We start from the raw sequence: 23,977 nt of genomic DNA on the forward strand, positions 1-23,977 counted from the left end.
AAATACTTTACCTGGATTGGCTGCCCAGTGCCATGAGACTCCAGCTCCTGCATACGTCCGTCCCGACGTGCACGCGCTCCGACGCGCAGTCAATGGAGGTCTCAGGACTGGGATCGCTGGTGGGTGCAGCAGGAAAAGGTATGCGTGCATCTTTTTTACCTTTTTCTGTCGAGCGCCCGCGGGAAGCAGAGGACCTGGATTTATCTCATTCTCGAGATAAACCCCAGTGCTTGGTTTGAATTTTGATGGTTTTATTAACTTGAGGAAATACATTCTTGCTATTGAGGGAGTGCAGCGAAGATTCACCAGACTGATTTCCGGGATGATGAGACTGACCTATCAAGAAAGACTGGATCAACTGGGCTTGTATTCACTGAAGTTCAGAAGAATGAGAGGGGATCTCATAGAAACGTTTAAAATTCTGATGGGTTTAGACAGGTTAGATGCAGGAAGAATGTTCCCAATGTTGGGGAAGTCCAGAACCAGGGGTCACAGTCTAAGGATAAGGGGTAAGCCATTTAGGACCGAGATGAGGAGAAACTTCTTCACCCAGAGAGTGGTGAACCTGTGGAATTCTCTACCACAGAAAGTAGTTGAGGCCAATTCACTAAATATATTCAAAAGGGAGTTAGATGAAGTCCTTACTACTCGGGGGAATCAAGGGGTATGGCGAGAAAGCAGGAATGGGATACTGAAGTTGCATGTTCAGCCATGAACTCATTGAATGGCGGTGCAGGCTAGAAGGGCTGAATGGCCTACTCCTGCACCTATTTTCTATGTTTCTATGTTTCTAACCTGTGCTGCTACTTTTAGTGATTTGTCTATCTGTGTCCCGAGATCCCTTTGCTTCTCTGCTCCATTTCGACTCTTATTGTCCAGGCAGTATGTGGCCTCCTTATTCTTCCGGCCGAAACTTGGGAGCAAGATCCGAGACAATCCTGGATAAACTGCGCATTAAGCACAGAGAAACAAGGAAAGTAGGAGGAAAAGAAAGAAAGAAAGAAAGAAGGAAAGAAAGAAAAGTGCTTTATAGCCAATGAAGTACTTTTGGAGTGTAGTCACTGTTGTAATGTGGGAAACGCGGCAGTCTATGTACACACAGCAAGCTCCCACAAACAGCAATGTGATAATGACCAGATGATCTATTTTTGTTATGTTGATTGAGGGATAAATATTGTCCCCAGGACACTGTGGATAACTTCCCTGCTCTTCTTCAAAATAGTGTCAGCCTAGATTTCTACGCTCATGTCTCTGGAGTGGGAGCTTGACCCCACAACCTTGTGACCTAGAAATGAGAATGCTACCCACTGAGCCACAGCTGCCATAAGCATCCCTCACACTCTGTCTCTCTACTCTTTCCACCTCCATAACATTGCCCTCCACCGCCCCTGCCTCTGCTCTTCTGCTGCTGAAACCCTCATCCATGCCTTTGTTATCTCTAGACTTGACTATTCCACTGCTGGCTGGCCTCCCACATTCTACCCTACGTAAACTTGAGGTCATCCAAAACTCGGCTGCCCGTGTCCTAACTCGCCCCAAGTCCCACTCACCCATCACCCCTGTGCTCGCTGACCTACATTGGCTCCAGGTTAAACAATGCCCAAAATTCTAAATTCTCATCCTTGTTTACAAATCCCTCTCTGACCTCGCCCCTCTCTATCTCTGTAATCTCTTTCAGCCTCACAACCCAACGAGATGTCTGTGCTCCCCAAATTCTGCCCTCTTGAGCATCCCTGATTGTAATTGCACTACCATCGGTGGCCGTGCCTTCTGTTGCCGGGGCACCAAGCTCTGGAACTCCCTCCCTAAACCTCTCCACCTCTCTACCTCTCTTTCCTCCTTTAAGACACGTCTTAAAACCTACCTCTTTGAGGAAGCATCTACGGTTATTTCTTCTTATGTGGCTCAGTGTGAAATGTATCTGTTTTTTCTTGTAACACTCCTGTGAAGCACCTTGGGACATTTTGCTACGTTAAAGGCACTATATAAATAAAAGTTGTTTTTGTTGTTGTCGAGAACCATTGCGTTCAGTGAAATATTTCATAACTTCACCCACGAAGTCCATAATGGTTTCTAAATTAAACTCCTTTGAGATCACATTTTCTGTTTTACTTCAGCTCATTCCATTTTGCATTTCTTCAATCTTCTCTGGCACCGCAACAGACAAATTAAGTGACATGAATTTATAATGAGATTGTTGAGAGAACAGACTGGGCCTCCGAAAGACGGCACTTCCAACAGTGCGGCACTTCCTCAGCACTGCACTGGAGTGTCAGCCTGGATTTATTTTTGTGCTCAAGTCCATGGAGTGGGACATGGATCCACAACCTTCTGATTCAGAGGCGAGAGAGAGTGCTACCCACTGAGCCATGACATAGAAACATAGAAACATAGAAAAATAGGTGCAGGAGTAGGCCATTCGGCCCTTCTAGCCTGCACCGCCATTCAATGAGTTCATGGCTGAACATGCAACTTCAGTACCTCATTCCTGCTTTCTCGCCATACCCCTTGATCCCCCTAGTAGTAAGAACTTCATCTAACTCCTTTTTGAATATAGTTAGTGAATTGGCCTCAACAATTTTCTGTGGTAGAGAATTCCACAGGTCACCACTCTCTGGGTGAAGAAGTTTCTCCTCATCTCGGTCCTAAATGGCTTACCCCTTATCCTTAGACTGTGACCCCTGGTTCTGGACTTCCCCAACATTGGGAACATTCTTCCTGCATCGAAACCTGTCTGAACCCATCAGAATTTTAAACGTTTATATGAGGTCCCCTCTCATTCTTCTGAACTCCAGTGAATACAAGCCCAGTTGATCCAGTCTTTCTTGATAGGTCAGTCCCGCCATCCTGGGAATCAGTCTGGTGAACCTTCGCTGCACTCCATCAATAGCAAGAATGTCCTTCCTCAAGTTAGGAGGCCAAAACTGTACACAATACTCCAGGTGTGGCCTCACCAAGGCCCTGTACAACTGTAGCAACACCTCCCTGCCCCTGTACTCAAATCCCCTCGCTATGAAGGCCAACATGCCATTTGCTTTCTTAACCGCCTGCTGTACCTGCATGCCAACCTTCAATGACTGATGTACCATGACACCCAGGTCTCGTTGCACCTCCCCTTTTCCTAATCTGTCACCATTCAGATAATAGTCTGTCTCTCTGTTTTTACCACCAAAGTGGATAAACTCACATTTATCCACATTATACTTCATCTGCCATGCATTTGCCCACTCACCTAACCTAACCAAATCACTCTGCAGCCTCACAGCATCCTCCTTGCAGCTCACACTGCCACCCAACTTAGTGTCAGCCGCAAATTTGGAGATACTACATTTAATCCCCTCGTCTAAATCATTAATGTACACTACCCCCAATCCCATGTGCTTTAACTTTGCACATTAATCTCTTGTGTGGGACCTTGTCGAAAGCCTTCTGAAAGTCCAAATATACCACATCAACTGGTTCTCCCTTGTCCACTCTACTGAAACATCCTCAAAAAATTCCAGAAGATTTGTCAAGCATGATTTCCCTTTTACAAATCCATGCTGACTTGGACCTATTATGTCACCTCTTTCCAAATGCGCTGCTATGACATCCCTAATAATTGATTCCATCATTTTACCCACGACCAAGATCAGGCTGACTGGTCTATAATTCCCTGTTTTCTCTCTCCCTCCTTTTTTAAAAAGTGGGGTTACATTGGCTACCCTCCACTCGATAGGAACTGATCCAGAGTCAATGGAATGTTGGAAAATGACTGTCAATGCATCCGCTATTTCCAAGGCCACCTCCTTAAGTACTCTGGGATGCAGACCATCAGGCCCTGGGGATTTATCGGCCTTCAATCCCATCAATTTCCCCAATTTCCCCAATGACTGACACTGGAAAGAGGTAGATGGATTGAGGAAAAACATGTGCAATTGGTTTTGTTCAGACGCTTCCACTGAAATGTCCAGCAACGTCAATAAGTAACATTAAATCAATATTGGTGAGCGAATATATCTATAAAAAGTTGCAGCACAGTTTGGTTGACACGGAAAGTCCACTTACCTCGCTCCCAGACCCGCGGAGAGTGGGTCGTTCTTTCAACAATGGGACTGTTGGTGTTCCTCCTACTGCTGTCTGTGGTTATCCCTGATGCCGAACAAGCAATATCGTAAGTATGCTGTAGAATATGAATGCTTTACAGCTAATGGTACAGGATAAAGCATATACTGCTTTCAGGGCCCAGGAGAGGCGTAAGTTCGGGGCCAGGGGCCCAGAGGCAGCATGGGCCAGCCCATACTGCGATATGTGTGCGCACTTGCTCCGTGCAGCAGAGCAGGTCTCCAGTCCTCCTGGTTAACCCTTGCCACTGGACCAAGACCTAGCTCTGTCAAGCCCGTGTGGTGGCTGGTGTGCAACAGCCACTACACATTAAAAAAATCCAAGCACATGCATCGCCCACCCTTCAGGATATAGTTTGGGATCTGGAATATTAGGTCCTTCATTGGAACATCTCTGAATTCATCCTTTTTTGGCGTGGAAGCAAGTCATCCTCGATAAGCGGGACCACCTATGATGATGATAAAGCATAATGGTTAATATGTGTTGTGCTTGCCCTTACAAAACATTTTTTAAAGTTTTTAAAGCGGTACTAAATGGATTTCCCTACAGGGACAATTTCCAATGTATGCCTTCCCAAATAAAAGATCATGCCCTCTACTTCTAGTCTCACCTATCAATGGAAACATCCTCTCTGCATCCACTGTGTCAAGCCCCCTCATAATCTTATACGTTTCGATAAGATGGCCTCTCATTCTTCTAAATTCCAATGAGTAGAGGCTCAACCTACTCAACCTTTCCTCATAAGTCAACCCCCCCTCATCCCCGGAATCAACCTAGTGAACCTTCTCTGAACTGTCTCCAAAGCAAGTATATCCTTTCGTAAATATGGAAACCAAAACTGCACACAGTATTCCAGGTGTGGCCTCACCAAAACCTTGTATAACTGTAGCAAGACTTCTCTGCTTTTATACTCCATCCGCTTTGCAATAAAGACCAAGATACCATTGGCCTTCCTGATCACTTGCTTTACCTGCATACTATCCTTTTGTGTTTCATGCACAAGTACTCCCAGGTTCCGATGTACAGCAGCACTTTGAAATCTTTCTCCATTTAAATAATAACTTGCTCTTTGATTTTTTTCCTGCCAAAGTGCATGACCTCACACTTTCCAACATTATACTCCACCTGATAAATTTTTGGCCACTCGCTTAGCCTGTCTATGTCCTTTTGCAGATTTTTTGTGTCCTCCTCACACATTGCTTTTCCTCCCATCTTTGTATCATCAGCAAACTTGGCTACGTTACACTCGGTCCCTTCCTGTCTGCTGTCCTTACCCGGTCTGACCTCATAGTATCGTAGAATCATAAAAATTTGCAGCACAAAAAAGACCATATGGCCCATCATGTCCGTGCCCACTGACAAAGTGCTATCCAGCCTAATCCCACTTTCCAGCTCTAAGTCCATAACCCTGCAGGTTATGGCACTTCAAATGCACATTCTGTTACTTTTTAAATGTGGTGAGGGTTTCTGCCTTTACCACCCTTTCAGACAGTGAGTTCCAGACCCCCACCACCCTTTGGGTGAAGAAATTTCTCCTTAAACGCCTCGAAAACTCCTACCACTTACTTTAAATCTATGCCCCCCGGTTGACTCTTAACTGCCCTCTTGAGGGCAATTAGGGATGGGCAATAAATGTTGGCCTTGGCGGCGATGCCCACATCCCAGGAACGAAAAAAGTAATACGTACCAACTGGCAGGCATGCTCACTGGCAATTCCAAATGTTACCATATATTAGTCGTATTACCAATTGCAAAATTTAGGATCAGGTTATAAATTAACATTTGTCAACTTTTGTTGAAATTAAAAGTAAAAATGTGACAAAAAAATATATAGCTTTTTACATGCTTGTTTACACATGGTATCAGATCAAAATATACTTGGCATCATAAGGTCAAGTGCACCAACTGAAGCTTTGTTCCAAATCCAAGTTGTATAATTCCACCAGGTTTCCAGGTTCTTCTGAAGGCCTTGACTCAAGGCAAGTGCAGTCCGACTACTGTATTATTAAACGGTTAGAGATTGGGAAATGTTGTTGTTCGGAGGGACCTGGCTGATCTTGCTCACAAATCACTGAAAGTTGACATGCAGGTACAGCAAGCAATTAAGAAAGAGAAAGGTACTCTGGCCTTTATTACACGAGGATTTGAATATCACAGTAACGATGTCTTACTGCGATTATATAGGGCCCTGGTGAAACCTGGAGTATTGTATTCAGTTTTGGTCCCGTTACCCAAGGAAGGATATACTTGCCAGAGAGGGAGTGCAACGAAGGTTCACCAGACTGGTTCCTGGGATGAGGGGATTTTCCTGTGAGGAGAGATTGAGTACACTAGGCTTATATTCTCCAGAGTTTAGAAGAATGAGAGGTGATCTCATTGAAACATACAACATTTTTACAGGGCTTGACAGGGTAGATGCAGGGAGGCTATTTCCCCTGGCTGGGGAGTCTAGAACCAGAGGTCACAGTCTTCGAATAAGGGGTCGGCCAGTTAGGATAGAGATGAAGAGGAATTTCCTCTCGCAGAGGGTGGTGAATCTTTGGAATTCTCTACCCCAGAGGGCTGTGGAGGCTCAGTCATTGAGTATATTCAAGACAGAGATCGATAGATTTTTGGATATTAAGGGAATTAAAGGATATGGGGATCAGGCAGGAAAGTGGAGTTGAGGTAGAAGATCAGCCGCGATCTTATTGAATGGCGGAGCAGGCTCGAAGGGCCGAAGGACTTATTCTTGGTCTTATTTCTTATGTTCTTATGTGCTAGTGATCTGATGTCTTGCCCAACTAATGCGCAGCAATTTCAGTGGAGGCTATCCAACTCTGAACTGAAGCACACACACAGACACGCACAAGAGCAGGAGTCAATGGATGTCGATCCGGGAAAACGCTATTCCCTAATCTTCTGAAAGGACCATTTAGACTGATTGCCATGCTCACAATCTCTTAGAGCTGAGATCAAACAAATCATCGAAAGAAAGGCTTTGTAGTGCCTTTCACGACCTCAGGATGTCCCACGGCACTTTACAGCCAATGACGTACTTCTGAAGTGCAGTCTCAGTTGTAATGTACAAAACGGGGCAGGCAATTTTTGCACAGCAATATCCCACTAACAGACAATAAGATAATTTTTTAAGTGATGTTGTTTGCGGGATAAATACTGGCCCAGGACACCAGCGAGAACTCTCCTGCTCTTCTTCGAAAGAGTGGCCTTGGCCTCTTTTATCTCTTGCTGAGAGGGCAGACGGGGCATCAGTTTAACGTCTCATAGCAAAATAGAAACATAGAAAATAGGTGTAGGAGTAGGCCATTCGGCCCTTCGAGTCTGCACTACCATTCAATATGATCATGGCTGATCATGCAACTTCAGTACCCCATTCCTGCTTTCTCTCCATACCCCTTGATCCCTTTAGACATAAGGGCCATATCTAACTCCCTACTAAATATATCTAATGAATTACCACAGGTTAATAATTCACTGTGAAGAAGTTTCTCCGCATTATGGTCCTAAATGGCTTACCCCTTATCCTTAGACTGTGACCCCTGGTTCTGGACTTCCCCAACATCACGAATATTCTTCCTGCATCTAACCTGTCCAATCCCGTCAGAATTTTACATGTTTCTATGAGATCCTCTCTCATTCTTCTAAATTCCAGTGAATATAAGCCGAGTCAATTCAGTCTTTCTTCATATTTCAGTCCTGCAATCCCAGGAATCAGTCTGGTGAACCTTTGGTGCACTCCCTCAATAGCAAGAATGTCCTTCCTCAGATTAGGAGACCAAAACTCTGCACAATATTGAAAGTGTGTCCTTACCAAGGCCCTGTACAACTGCAGTAAGACTTCACTGTCCTATACTCACATCCTCTCGCTATGAAGGCCAACATGCCATTTGCCTTCTTCACCATCTGCTGTACCTGCATGCCAACTTTCAATGACTGATGTACCATGACACCCAAGTCTCGTTGCACCTCCCCTTTTCCTAATCTGTCACCATTCAGATAATATTCTGCCTTCCTGTTTTTAAAATGGATATCCTCACATTTATCTACACTATACTGCATCTGCCATGCATTTGCCCACTCACCTGACCTGTCCAAGTCACACTGCAGCCTCTTAGCATCCTCCTCACAGCTCACACTGCCACCCAGCTTAGTGTCATCTGCAAACTTGGAGATATTATGTTCACTTCCTTTGTCTAAATCATTAATGTATATTGAAAATAGCTGGCGTCACAGCAGTGAACCTTGTGGTACCCCACTAGTCACTGCCTGCCATTCTGAAAAGAACCCATTTATTCCTACTCTTTGCTTCCTGTCTGCCAACCAGTTCTCTATCCATGTCAATACATTATCCCCAATACCATGTGCTTTAATTTTGCACACTAATCTCTTGTGTGGGACCTTGTCAAAAGGTTTTTGAAAGTCCAAATGTACCACATCCACTGGTTCTCCCTCGTCCACTCTACTAGTTACATCCTCAAAAAACTCGAGAAGATTTGTCAATCATGATTTCCCTTTCATAAATCCATGCTGACTTGGACCGATCCTGTCACTGCTTTCCAAATGTGCTGCTATTATATCTTTAATAATTGATTCCAACATTTTCCCCACTACCGGTCTATAATTCCTTGTTTTCTCTCTCCCTCCTTTTTTAAAAAGTGGTGTTACATTAGCTACCCTCCAATCCATAGGAAATGATCCAGAGTCTATAGAATGATGGAAAATGACCACCAATGCATCCACTATTTCTAGGGCCACTTCCTTAAGGACTCCGGGATGCAGCCTATCAGGCCCTGGGGATTTATTGTCCTTCAATGACATCAATTTCCCTAACACAATTTCCTGACTATTAACAAATTCTTTCAATTCCTCCTTCTCGCTAGACCCTTGGTCCCCTAATATTTGCAGAAGGTTATTTCTGTCTTCCTTAGTGAAGACAGAACCAAAGAATTTGTTCAGTTGCTCTGCCATTTCTTTGTTCCCCATTATAAATTCACCTGATTCTGACTGCAAGGGACCTACATTTGTCTTCACTAATCTTTTTCCCTTCACTTATCGATAGTAGCTTTTGCAGTCAGTTTTTATGTTCCCTGCAAGCTTACTCTCATATTCTATTTTTCCCCTCCTATTTAAACCCTCCTCTGTTGAATTCTAAATTTCTCCCAGTCCTCAGGTTTGCTGCTTTTTCTGGCCAATTTATATGCCTCTTCCTTGGATTTAACACTATCCCTAATTTCCCTTGTTAGCCACGGTTGAGCCACCTTCCCCATTTTATTTTTATGCCAGACAAGGATGTACAATTGTTGAAGTTCATTCATGTGATCTTTAAATGTCTGCCGTTGCCTATCCACCGTCAACCCTTTAAGTATCATTCGCCAGTCTATCCTAGCCAATACACGTCCCACGTTTCTTTAAGTTCAGGACCCTAGTCTCTGAATTAACTGTGTCACTCTTCATATTAATGAAGAATTCTACCATATTATGGTCACTCTTCCCCAAGGGGCCTCACACAGCAAGATTGCTAATTAATCCTCACTCATTGCACAACACCTAGTCGAGGATAGCCAGCTCTCAACTTGGTTCCTCGACATGTTGGTCCAGAAAACCATCCCTTATATACTCCAGGAAATCCTTCTCCCCCGTATTGCTACAGTTTGGTTCGCCCAATATATATGTTGATTAAAGTCACCCATGATAACTACTGTACCTTTATTGCACGCATCCCTAATTTCCTGTTTGCTGCCATCCCCAAACTCACTACTACTCTTTGCTGGTCTGTACACAACTCCCACTAGCATTTTCTGCCCTTTGGTGTTCCGCAGCTCTACCCATACAGATTTCACATCATCCAAGCTAATGTCCTTCCTTACTCTTGCGTTAATCTCCTCTTTAACCAGCAACACTACCCCACCTCCTTTTCCTTTCTGTCTATCCTTCCTGAATATTGAATACCCCTGGATGTTGAGTTTCCAGCCTCAATCACCCTGGAGCCATGTCTCCATACTTCCAATTATATCATATCTATTAACAGTTATCTGCGCAGTTAATTCATCATCCTTATTACGAATGCTTCTCGCAGTGAGACACTGAGCCTTCAGGCTTGTTTTTTTAAAACTCCTTTTCCTTTTAGAATTATGTTGTATTGTGGCCCTTTTTGATTTTTGCCTTTGATTTTTCTGCCCACCACTTTTCATTATCTCCTTTCTATCTTTTGCAACTGCCCCCATTTTACTTCCCTCTCTCTCCCTGCATAGATTCCCAACCCCCTGCCATATTAGTTTAAACCCTCCCCAACAGCACTAGCAAATACTCCCCCTAGGACATCAGTTCCGGTCCTGCCCAGCTGCAGACCATCCGGTTTGTACTGGTCCCACCTCCCCAGAACCGGTTCCAATGTCCCAGGAATTTGAATCCCTCCCTCCTGCACCATTCCTCAAGCGATGTATTCATCTTAACTATCCTGCTATTTCTACTCTGACTAGCACGAGGCACTGGTAGCAATCCTGAGATTACTACCTTTGAGGTCCTGCTTGTTAATTTAATCCCTACCTCCCTAAATTCAGCTTGTAAGACCTCATCCCATTTTTTTACCTATATCTTTGATACCCATATGCACCATGACAACTGGCTGTTCACCCTCCCCCTCCAGAATGCTCTGCAGCCACTCCGAGACATCCTTGACCCTGGCACCAGGGAGGCAACATACCATCATGGAGTCATGATTGCAGCCGCAGAAACACTTATCTATTCCCCTTACAATAGAAACCCCTACCACTATAGCTCTCTCACTCTTTTTCCTGCCCTCCTGATCAGCAGAGTCACGCATTGTGCCTGAATTTGGCTGCTGCTGCCTTCCCCTGATGAGCCATCTCCTCCAACAGTATCCAAAATGGTATATCTGTTTTGGAGGGAGATGATTGCAGGGAACTCCTGCACTACCTTCCTACTCCTGCTCTGCCTGATGGTCACCCATCCCCTATCTGCCTTTGTAACCTTTATCTGCGGTGTGACTAACTCACTAAACATGCTATTCACGACATCTTCAGCCTCGTGGATGTTCCAGACTAAATCCATGCGCAGCTCCAGTGCCACAATGCGGTCTGATAGGAGCTGCAGCTGGATATGCTTCCTGCACACATATTAGTGTCCCTGATTTCCCACATAGCACAGGAGGAGCATGACACAGGTTTGGGCTTTCCTGCCATGACTTAATCCTTAAATTAACTTAATTTGGCAACAATGCCAAAGGTTACCTACTGATAAGAAAAAGAAAAAAAGATAAAGAGAAAAGAAAATCTACTCATCAATCAACCAGCCAATCACTTAGCCTCTTGGCTGTGACGTCACACTTCGATTTCTTTTTACTTCTTTCTTTTATTTTGACCCTGCTGCCGCCGCTTCCCTCACAGGTCCGCCCACTCCCACTGCTGCTCCCGACTAGCCGCTTTACAGCCAATTACGTACTTTTGGAGTGTAGGCACTGTTGCAATGTCAGAAAGGTGTTGTATAAAGTCAAGTCTTCCTTTCTTTTCTTTATTACTCATGGGAAGAACTCAGATTATGTGGATACAAAATAAGAAAGCAACGGCAAGAGAAAATAGAATTAAAATTGAATTAAGAACATACGTACATAAAAAATATGAGCAGGAGTAGGCCATTTGAGCCCTTGTGCCTGCTCCGTCATTTAATACAATCATTGCTGATCCAATCATGGACTCAGGTCCACTTCCCTAGACTTATCATTCAAAAATCTGTTTATCTCCGCCTTAAATATATTCAATGACCCAGCCTCCACAGCTCTTTGGGGCTAAGAATTCCACAGATTTACCATCCTCTGAGAGAAGAAATTCCTCCTTTTCTCAGTTCTAAATGGGTGACACCTTATTCTTAAACTATGCCCCCTAGTTCTAGATTCCCCCACTGTTGGAAACATCCTCTTCGCATCTACCTTGTCGAGCCCTCTCAGTACATTATATGCTTCAATAAGCTCACCTCTCATTCTTCTAAACTCCAATGAGTGTTGGCCCAAACTGCTCAACCATTCTTCATAAGTCAACCCCTTCATCTCAGGAATCAACCTAGTGAATCTTCTCTTAACTGCATCCAATGCACGTACATCCTTCCTTATATACGGAGACCAAAACTCTACGCAACACTCAGATGTGGTCTCACCAATGCCCTGTACAGTTCTGGCAGGACTTCTCTGCTTTTATACTCTTTCCCCCTTGCAATAAAGGCCAACATTCCATTTGCCGTCCTGATTAATTGCTGTATCTGCATACTAACTTTTTTATGTTTCATGCACAAGGACCCCCCAGGTCCCTCTATACTGCAAAATTTTGTAATCTCTCTCCATTTAAAGAATAATTTTCTTTTTTCTTTTTCCTACCAAAGAGGATAACCTCACAATTTCCCATATTATACCTCATCTGCCAAATTTTTGCCCACTCACTTAGCCTGTCTATATCCCTTTGCAGATTGTTTGTGTCCTCCTCGCAACTTGCTTTCCTACCCATCTTTGTATCATCAGCAAACTTGGCTGCATTACACTCGGTCCCTTCTTCCAAGTCATTAATATAGATTGTAAATAGTTAAGGATCTCTGTGGCACCCCACTAGTTACCATTTGCCCACCGTAAAATGAACCATTTATCCCGACTCTCTGTTTTCTATTAGTTAGCCAGTCCACTATCCTTGCTAATAAATTACCCCCAACCCGGTGAGCTCGTGACCCAGAAATTGTGGTTCGACCTCCGACCTGAAAAATTTCTACGAATTTACCTGGTGGTCCCCGGAGGAACGCGGAATTCCATTGGGGAGACCTTCTCTTCCCGCACTGTGAAGCGTGCTCCAGGTTACCACGCAGAAGGTGCAGTCACGTGTGACTGCTCAACCAATCAGGTACAGTATTCCACAGCTTTCCCATTAATAGCAATAAAAACTCCGTATCTATGAGTTCTCATTGCTAGTAATGAGAAAAAAAACACACTAAACACATGATAAAAAATAAAAAACACACCTCACAGAATTAAAATTCATTTAAATTAAAGTTAATAAATGCCTTACAAAAAAAATATATCTTTCCGATTTTTAAAAAAGTTTTGTAATTAGTGTTAGAATTAAACTTACTTTAGTGGGCAGGGTTTTTAATAATAAAATGTGTTTTTTAAATTAATTTTTATTATTTTTATATGTTTTAAAACTCTTACGCCTGTAAAAGTCGGCTTTTATCAGGCGCAAGAGTTTTGAGGACATTTTCTAGGCAAGACATGGGTAACTCCCGCAATCTTGTCCGTGCAAATGTCCTCGCTCCTGAGATGCGTTGGAGCTGTCAAGCTCCAGTTTGACAGATCGGAAAAGCCACTTTGCAGCGCATGCGCATTGTGCGCAGAAAACTGGCTTTTGCGATGCCTTACCGGGTCCGTACACCTCCGCCTGGGATTTCCAGGCCCTTATCTTGTGCAGTAACCTTTTACGTACCACATTATCAAATGTCTTCTGGAAATCCAAATACACCACACCTGCTGGTTCCCCTTTATCCATCCTGCTTGTTACATCCTCAAAAAGCTCCCGCAAATTTGTCAAACATGATTTCAATTTCATAAAACCATGCTGACTCTGCTTGATTATATTATGATTGTTATTGGTGCAATTACAATGTGTATTTATTGCAACTCAATTTTGATTCTGACTCATTGAAACATAGCTTTACAAAAAAGAAAATTTGGGACAGGGAAGCTCTTCCATCGGTTATAATCATTGTTATATTCCACCTTATCTGGCAACTACAACAACTACAACAACACGGATTGATAGAGTGTCTTTAACATCGTAAAACATCCCAAATTACTTCACGAGAGTGATTATCAAAGACAATCTGACACCGAGCCTCATAAGGAGATATTAGGGTAGATGATAGAGGAGTCAAGGGTTATGGAGACCAGGCAGGGAAGTGGAGTTGAGGCTAAGATCAGATCAGTCATGATCTTATTGACTGGCAGAGCAGGCTTGTGGGCCAACTCCTGCTCCTAATTCTTATGTTCTGATGACCATAAGCTTGGTCAAAGAGGTAGGTTTTAAGTAGCGTCTTAAAAGGTGGAGAGATGGAGAGATTTAGGGAGGAAATTCCAGAGCTTCATCATAGGCAGTCCTTCGAAATCGAGGAAGACTTGCTTCCACTCCAAAAGTGAGTTCTCAGGTGACTGAACAGTCCAATATGGGAATTACACTCTCTGTCACAGGTGGGGCAGACTGTCGTTGAAGGAAAGGGTGGGTGGGGAGTCTGGTTTGCTGCACGCTCCTTCCGCTGCCTGCACTGCCTGCACTTGCTTTCTGCATGCTCTCAGCGACGAGACTCAAGGTGCTCAGCGCTCTCCCGGGTGCTCTTCCTCCACTGAGGGCGGTCTTGGGTGAGGGACTCCCAGGTGTCGGTGGGGTTGTTGCACTTTATCAAGGAGGCTGTGAGGTTGTTCTTGAAATGTTTCCTCTGCCCACTTGCAGGAGTTCTGGCAGAGCGCTTGCTTTGGGAGTCTTGTGTCAGGCATGCGGACAATGTGGCCCGCCCAACAGAGCAGGTCGAGTGTGCTCAGTGCTTCGATGCTAGGGATGTTGGCCTGATCACCTGGGCTACCTAGATAGCCTCGGCAGCTACCAGTCTGAGATTAAAATCTGTTTGAGGTAGCGCACAGTCTGCAGATGCGAGTTTTACTTTGAGTTGAGCTTCGCAGAGACTGAACGTAGAGAGGATCTGGTGGGACTTTCTTCTCACCAGCACTAGACAAAGAATCATTCGACACCAAGTTTCAAATTTGTCCTGAACATCGAAACACTTGAATGCTTTCAAGCCTTGCCGTTCCCAGGTCGGCTAACAACGCAGACAGAAATTGCGATGCCCGCATTTCATTTGTCTTCATAAAGATAACTTGACCAAGAAGTTTGGTTATTTGCCTTTGCAAATTTTTATTCCTGAGATGGCTGGGGATTTTGGTCAATAATTCAGCTGGGCTGTGATATTGAATGGCAGATTGTAGTCACATTGTGTTACTGTGCAAGGCTGTCACGACATAACGTTGATTTACACTTTAACGAGCTTAGGGGGGGAAATTCCGGCGCGGCGTTAACTTGGGCTGAGCGGTAAATTTTGCGCCGGTTTGCGTTTGCCACCGCAAAGTTCATCAGCTGGGCCCTGAGTTTGGAGCGGAGCGCTAAGGGAGGTGGCGAGGTCCAGGGAGGGAATTCTTTGCACATCACTTTTAGGGCTTCGAGAGAGAGAGGCTTCAGTGGGAAAAAAAAATCAGAATTAAAAAGCCCCAAAAACATTCCTTATACCTTCCTGATGCCACAACAACATAAATCTCAAAAATACAAAATAACAAAACAGTCACACTTACCTCAGGTCCATATTACTTCCCTCACTGCGACCGGTACAGCTCGGACCTCCAGCTTTCACAGGTGGTCCAACTGGGGCATGCTACGGGACGCTACGGATCAGGCGAGTTTCAAATTTCGAGCCGGTGCCGCAACCGGGACGTTGTACCCCGGCTCGCCTCTCCCGGGCGGTAATGCTCCGCGCCCCCGCAAACCCAGCACCGAATGTCCCGGCGGGGTGATGGAAGCTAGCTGCCCACCTGGAAGTGCTTTCCGCCGACATTGCTTTCCCTCCGGGGCACTAACAGAGGCGGCAAAGGACCGAAAATCCAGTCCTTAGTATTTACAACATGACAGTTTGCTTTATAACTTTTAACGGTGCAGAAAATATTTTTCCAAAAAGAGTGGAAGCAGTCCAGTGACATGATTCGTGTACAGGTGTGTGATGGTGCCTACCCTGATATATGTCCTGCTCAACTTAATGCAAACCGGTGGTGTCATTGCTGCTCATAACCACTCCCACCTCCCTCCACACACACACACACACGCACACACACTTGGGCACTAAGGGTTAGAAATTATTTTTCAGCGATAGTGTGAAACGAGTGGTATCGAATTGGCCATCTGCTATGCAGCCCACCCTTAATTTGGTTCCATTGATTTCAACAGGACTAAATATCAAGAGAGGAGTATAATAGTTAGCCGAGGTGACATCCTGTGTTTAACGCCAACCTCCAGCGAATTGTGACACCAATTCATCTATTATTATCTGTGCTGTGGCATGGTAGTTATGTTACTGGACTAGTAATGCCGGAGACGTGACTTTGAATCCCACCACGGCAGCTGGGAGAATTTAAATTTAGTTATTGAAATAAATATGCAATTTTATAAAAAAGCTAATATCAGTAATGGTGACCATGAAACTACCAGATTATCAGAAAAAAACAACAATATTGAAGGAACGGGCAATATATTTCCAAGTCAGGAGGGTGTGTAACTTGGATGCTGTTCCCATACGCCCGCTGCGCTTGTCGATCTAGGTGGTGCTGCTGAAGAAGCCTTGACGAGTTGCTGCAGTGCATCTTGTAGATGGTACAGACTGCACTGGTTCGTCCATTCTGATCTACATGAACAGGTAGAGAGCAGGCAGCTTCAACAAAGTACATATGATAGCGCAAATGTGTCACGCAAAATTGAAATTAACGATCCTGTATTTGTGTTGAACTATGGACAAAGTGCCAAGTGGCTTCCCGGCACTGTTCTGGCCAAAGGGGACAGTAGGGTGTTTCGGGTCAAACTTTCAAATGGATTCATCTACAGGAAACACTTGGATCAAATCAAACTCAGATTCACGGACTATCCAGAGAAACCCACATTAGACCCTACCTTTTTTGACCCCCCAACACACATACCAGTAGCAACTCACACAGCAGCTGACCATAAAGCAGAACCCATCACCTGCAGCAGCCCAGCAGGACTCACCACATCAGGCAGCCCAGCAAGGCCAGCTGCACATCAGCCCAGCGAGGGCCCAACAAATGACTCACCAAAACCAACATTTGCACCGAGATGATGAACCAGGGAGAGAAAGGCCCCAGATCGACTCATCTTGTAAATTGTTACACTATTGACTTTGGGGGCGGGGGGGGAGTTTTATTATATATGTAAACCTGTAAATACCTTGTGTAACTACATATTAATCGACATATTGATTGGGCTAATCAAACTGGTAGCAATGCGGTGGAGGAGGATTTCCTGCAGTGTATTAGGGATGGTTTTCTCGACCAATATGTCGAGGAACCAACGAGAGCGCTGGCCATCTTAGACTGGCTGATGTGCAATGAGAAGGGACTAATTAGCAATCTTATTGTGCGAGGCCCCTTGGGGAAGAGCGACCATAATATGGTAGAATTCTTTATTAAGATGGAGAGTGACACAGTTAATTCGGAAACTCAGGTCCTGAACTTAAGGAAAGGTAACTTCGATGGTATGAGGCGTGAATTGGCTAGAATAGACTGGCAAAGGATACTTAAAGGGTTGACAGTGGATAAGCAATGGCAAACATTGAAAGATCACATGGATGAACTTCAGCAATTGTACAACCATGTCTGAAGTAAAAATAAAACGGGGAAGGTGGCTCAACCATGGCTAACAAGGGAAATTAGGGATAGTGTTAAAGCCAAGGAAGAGGCATATAATTTGGCTAGAAAAAGCAACAAACCTGAGGACTGGGAGAAATTTAGAATTCAGCAGAGGAGGACAAAGGGTTTAATTAAGAGGAGGAAAATAAAGTACGAGAGGAAGCTTGCAGGGAACATAAAAGCTGACTGCAAAAGCTTCTATAAAAATGTGAAGAGAAAAAGATTAGTGAAGACAAACGCAGGCCCCTTACAGTTGAATTCAGGTGAACTTATAATGGGGAACAAAGAAATGGCAAACCAATTGAACAAATACTTCGGTTCTGTCTTCACGAAGGAAGACACAAATAACCTTCCGAATGTACTGGAGGACAGTGGGTCTAGTGAGAAGGAGGAACTGAAGGATATCCTTATTAGTCAGGAAATTGTGTTTGGAAAATTGATGGGATTGAAGGCCGATAAATCCCCGGGGTCTGATAGTCTGCATCCCAGAGTACTTAAGGGAGTGGCCCTAGAAATAATGGATGCATTAGTCATCATTTTCCAACAGTCTATCGACTCTGGATCAGTTCCTATGGACTGGAGGTTAGCTAATGTAACACCACTTTTTAAAAAAGGAGGGAGAGAGAAAACAGGTAATTATAGACCAGTTAGCCTGACATCAGTAGTGGAGAAAATGTTGGAATCAATCATTAAGGATGAAATAGCAGCGCATTTGGAAAGCAGTGATAGGATCAGACCAAGTCAACATGGATTTATAAAAGGGATCATGCTTGAGGGATTTTCTGGAATTTTTTGAGGATGTAACTAGCAGAGTGGACAAGGGAGAACCAGTGGATGTGGTGTATTTGGACTTTCAAAAGGCTTTTGACAAGGTCCTGCAAAAGAGATTGGTGTGCAAAATCAAATCGCATGGTATTGGGGTAATGTACGGACGTGGATAGAGAACTGGTTGGCAGACAGGAAGCAGAGAGTCGGGATAAATGGGTCCTTTTCAGAATGGTCGGCAGTGACTAGTGGAGTGCCGCAGGGCTCAGTCCACTAGTCACTCCACTAGTCACTCCAATAGACTTTAAAGATTTAGATGAAGGAATTGAGTGTAATATCTCCAAGTTTGCGGATGACGCTAAACTGGGTGGCGGTGTGAGCTGTGAGGAGGACGCCAAGAGGCTGCAGGGTGACTTGGACAAGTTAGGTGAGTGGGCAAATGCATGGCAGATGCAGTATAATGTGGATAAATGTGAGGTTATCCATTTTGGGGGCAAAAACACAAAGGCAGAATATTATCTGGATGGCAGCAGATTAGGAAAAGGGGAGATGCAACGAGACCTGGGTGTCATGTTACATCAGTCACTGAAAGTGGGCATGCAGGTACATCAGCCGTGAAGAAGGCAAATGGTATGTTGACCTTCATAGCTAGGGGATTTGAGTATAGGAGCAGGGAGGTCTTACTGCAGTTGTACAGGGCCTTAATGAGGCCTCACCTGGAATATTGTGTTCAGTTTTGGTCTCCTAATCTGAGGAAGGACATTCTTGCTATTGAGGGAGTGCAGCGAAGGTTCACCAGACTGATTCCAGGGATGGCTGGACTGTTATATGAGGAGAGACTGGATCAACTGGGTCTTTATTCACTGGAGTTTAGAAGGATGAGAGGGGATCTCATAGAAACGTATAGGATTCTAACAGAATTGGACGGGTTAGATGCGGGAAGAATGTTCTCGATGTTGGGGAAGTCCAGAACCAGGGGACATAGTCTTAGGATAAGGGGTAGGCCATTTAGGACGGAGATGAGGAGAAACTTCTTCACTCAGAGAATAGTTAACCTATGGAATTTCCTGCCACAGAGAGTTATTGATGCCAGTTCATTGGATATATTCAAGAGGGAGTTAGATATGGCCCTTATGGCTAAAGGGATCAAGGGGTATGGAGTGAAAGCCGGAAAGCGGTACTGAGGGAATGATCAGCCATGATCTTATGGAATGGTGGTGCAGGCTCGAAGGGCCAAATGGCCAATTCCTGCACCTATTTTCTATGTTTCTATGTTTCTATGTAACCACGAGAGGGCTCATCCCCTGGAGTCCCAAGGGATCCCACAAACCCTTGGGAGCACCAGTACTTAACGAAGCCTCACAGGCTGGAGAGGCACTCTGGAGACCTGTAATAAAAGACTCAGGTCACACTTTACTTTGAGCTCACAGTATCTGGTCAAACTCTTTATTCATACATAACACATTTCTGTGAGGGTTCTCCTGGTCGTGCAGACTAACCTTGGTGTAAAGCGTCACGGAAACCTCCAGAAATGGCTGTCAATGTGGAGAATATGGAAATTCCTCGTCATAATTCTGTGTGCAGGTGTGTGTTCTTCAATGAATGGATCCATGTCGTATATTGATTAAAGCATGCTTTGACTTCTTCCTTTTGCCAGGTACTTAATTACTGCCCCCAACATTATTCACGTTGGGGTGAAAGAGAGCGTCGCCATTCAACTGGAGGGAGCAGAACAACCTGTCAAAGTCAAAGTGTACTTGTTCGATGTGGCAACCTACACAAGGTATTCACCGGATGTTGATTTTGAACTCACGGCAGAGAATAATTACCATCAAATTAAAGATATAACTGTAAGTACTACCACCGTGATTAATGCCTTAAAGTGAAGTGCAAAGAAATCTGCCATTTCGTTATTGCCGAGTAATATTCTGTGGAAGTGCACACTTTAATTGCATTGCAAAGTCCGAGTTCGTAGCTATGTGAAAGTTACTCTTAGCTTGGATATAAACCACTATTACAATAGCGCATTTACATCTAGAAACTAAAAATATAGTAATGAATAGTCAGCATGGATTTCAAAAGGCAAAGTCTTGCTTGACCAACCTCATTGAATTTTTTGAAGAGATAACAGGGAGAGTAGACATGGGTAATGCAGTCGATGTAATTTATATAGATTTTCAAAAGGCTTTCAATAAGATACCCCATATTAGACTGATGAACAAGGTCAGAGAATGCAGAGTCAGGGGAGAAGTAGCAGAATGGATAGCTAGCTGGATTCAAGACAGAAAGCAGAGAGTAGGGGTAAAGGGTAGCAATTCACAATGGTGTAAGGTTTTTTTGATATTCCACAAGGATCAGTGCTGGGAACACTGTTGTTCACAATTTATATTAACAAAATCACAATTTCTAAATTTGCAGATGACACCAAATTGGGGGACAGTCAATACTGAGGAGGACTGCACCAAATTACAGGGGGATCTCAATAAACTTGCGGATTGGGCATAAAATTGGCAAATGAAGTTCAACACAGATAAATGTGAGCTTTACATTTTGGTAGGAAGAATAGAGAGGTCACTTATTACTTGGAGCTTACGAGTCTATGTGGGGTAGAGGAACAAAGGGATCTCGGAGTACAAATACATAAATCACTGAAAGTTGCAGCACAGGTTAGCAAAGCCAAAAAAAGTAATCCAAGCATGAGGGTTGATTTCTAGAGGTATAGAATTGAAAAGTAGTGAAGTTATGCTAAACTTGTGTCGAACTTTAGTTCGACCACACTTAGAGTACAGTTCTGGTCCCCATATTCTAATAAGTATACAGAGGCACTGGAGAGGGTGCAGAGAAGATTTACAAGGATGATACCAGAAATGCGAGGGTATACCTATCTAGAAAGGATGAACAGGCTGCGTCTCTTTTCTCTTGAAAAAAGGCTAAGAGGTGACCTAACAGAGGTCTTTTAAATTATGAAAGGTTTTGAAAGAGTAGATACAGAGAGAATGTTTCCACTTGTGGGGAAGAGCATAACTAGAGGCCATCAATATAAGATAGTCACCAAGAAGTCAAATCGGCAATTCAAAAGAAACTTCTTTACTTAAAGAGTGGTGAGAATTTAGAACTCGCTACCACAGCGAGTGGTTGAAGTGAATAGTATCGATTTATTTAAGGGGAGGCTAGACAAGCATATGAGGTAGAAGGGAATAGAGGGTTATGCTGATAGATTTAGATGAGGAAAGACAGGAGGAGGCTCGAGTGGAGCATAAACACCGGCACAGATTGGTTAGACCGAATGGCCTGTTTCTGTGCTGTAGTTCCGATGTAATGTAAACTTATGAAATCATTGGAAATTGGTTACTTGTGCTGGAAATCTTGATGATATGGGGCTCAATTTTTGCCAGTGATTTGGGCCGTTTTTTTGGCGGGCGCCACTTTCTTTGGCATAGGATCACGTAACTCAGTGTAACTCAGTTAGTTACAATTTTTTTAGGGGTTTTTTTGCATCAGAGGGGACGTGACCCGATATCTGCGCCAATTTTTGTCAATTATCGAAGTTTGCCCCCAAAATATTTCTCCTAGGTCGGCGTATGTAACCATTCCTGAAAAACTTTCTGGTGAGTTAAGAAAAAGCAAAGCAGTGCACAGCACATTGAAAAATCGACACAGAAAGACGCCATTGTTTTTCAGCCAGCGACGTTTTGGAGGGAGTCAAGAAGACTTAAATATGCATAATAAAGAATATTTTTTTTTACCTTACAATGCAGTAACTGGAAGTTTGATGGAATTCTGTAAGTTTTCATTGTTTTTCAACTGACACGCCACCATAGAACGTCTGCAAGCAGGGTTGGAGGGTTGGAGCGTCGGCCGTCAGAATCGGTCGACACAGGGGCTCGAAGCTCGGCTGCAAAAGAAACCCGGCGGGGGGACGGGTAGGTGCTGTGGAAGGCATCAGAAGCCTGCACTACCCATCAAAGCAAGGCCGGGTGGAGTTGGGGTGGCTGTGGAAGGCGATCGGAAGGCATCACAAGACTGCCTTACGCATCAAATGTCGCCCGGGGAATTGTGATGGGGGGGCCTGTGGAAGGCATACGGAAGGCATTACAAGACTGCACTATGCATCAAAAGTAGCCCAGGAGTTGGGGGGGGGGGTGGGGCGCTGGGACAGGGGACTTTCCCAATCACTGCGCCTGCAAAGACCATGGTGTGGTCCATACAGACCTGTGGGGAGAAAGAACATGGTACCTTGTCCTGTCTGCCTGCCGTTTTGAGCTTCTTGCAAATATAAAATGTAAGCATGGGGGCAATACTGACAATGCCAGACCTTGTGGAAGCCTTTTGCATCATGGTGCTGTGGAGGAGGCAATTGATTTGACGTCATCACATGAGCAACCTCAGAACCAGGAGGGTGTTGGGCAGGAGGCCTTACCCACGTCGGGTATATCGAGACAAGTGTTCGGTACCTGCATCTGAGTGATGCAGACTGTGTCAGAAGGCTGCTTTTCCGCAAAGAAGTTGTAACTGGGATCTGTGAGTTAGTAAAAGCAGACCTGCAATCTAGAAGCATAGGAGGACAGCTTTGTCAGTTGAAGTGAAGGTTACAGCTGCACTTTCATTCTATGCATCTGGATCGTTCCAGGCTACAACTGGGGAGATGTGCGCCATTTCTCAACATGCAACACATATCTGCATTCGGCAGGTGATTGCTACACTATGCCTGGAAGAATGACTGTTGTGTATGTATATACCCTGTACACTCAATGTACAGTTACATAAGACCATTGAATGTATCTCTACACTGTATACAATACGCCTGTACCACCAGAGGGCGCAACTGTTGGGGACCGCAGGTAACCAAGTATAAAAGGTGGCTCACCTTACTGTAACCTCATTGCAATAAATGGACTAAGGTCACAACAGTTCAAGTGCAATACCTTACCTCGTAGAGTCATTACTAGAGCGCTTACAAGCATAACAAGTGGCGACAAGAATATGAATTTCCACGCGAAAAATGGCTAACCTTGGTAAGTTTCAACAATTCGCTGATGGGGAAGATTGGGATGCCTTTGTCGAAAGGCTAGAACTCTACTTCATCGCGAACGACCTAGCTGGGAACACACCGACCTCGTTGGCTGATATGCGCCGAGCCATCCTGCTCAGCATAAGAACATAAGAACATAAGAATTCGGAACAGGAGTAGGCCATCTAGCCCCTCGAGCCTGCTCCGCCATTCAATAAGATCATGGCTGACCTGGCCATAGACTCAGCTCCACTTACCCGCCCGCTCCCCGTAACCCTTAATTCCCTTAATTGGTTAGCAGTTGTGGGCCCACCGTTCATGGCCTTGACAGGGACTTGCTAGACCCAGAGAAGACGACAATGAAAACGTTCGCGGAGCTCGTAACGCTGATACAGGAACAGCTCAAGCCGAAAGAGAGCATCGTCACAGCCAGACACCGGTTCTACACACACCAGAGGCCCGAAGGCCAAGAAATCACAAAATATGCTGCAGACCTGAGATGATTGGCTGCACTGCGTGATTTCGGTGACCACCTCACCAAAGCACTGAGGGACATCATTGTTATTGGAATCGGCCACGAAGGCCTGCTCCAT

At 44.5% G+C, this 23,977-nt stretch overlaps 1 protein-coding gene across 1 annotated transcript in view; it reads left to right on the forward strand.

Annotated features, from left to right (window-relative positions):
• Window positions 1-23,977, forward strand: part of LOC139230174 (complement C4-like) — a 231,338-nt gene that overhangs the window by 14,753 nt on the left and 192,608 nt on the right. The window contains exon 2 of the mRNA XM_070862016.1: window positions 20,031-20,223. Within this exon, the coding sequence (XP_070718117.1) occupies window positions 20,031-20,223 (193 nt within the window). The remainder of the gene's footprint in view (window positions 1-20,030; window positions 20,224-23,977) is intronic.

Source organism: Pristiophorus japonicus, chromosome 19 (assembly GCF_044704955.1).
Source record: "Pristiophorus japonicus isolate sPriJap1 chromosome 19, sPriJap1.hap1, whole genome shotgun sequence".
NCBI classification, from domain to species: Eukaryota; Metazoa; Chordata; class Chondrichthyes; family Pristiophoridae; genus Pristiophorus; species Pristiophorus japonicus.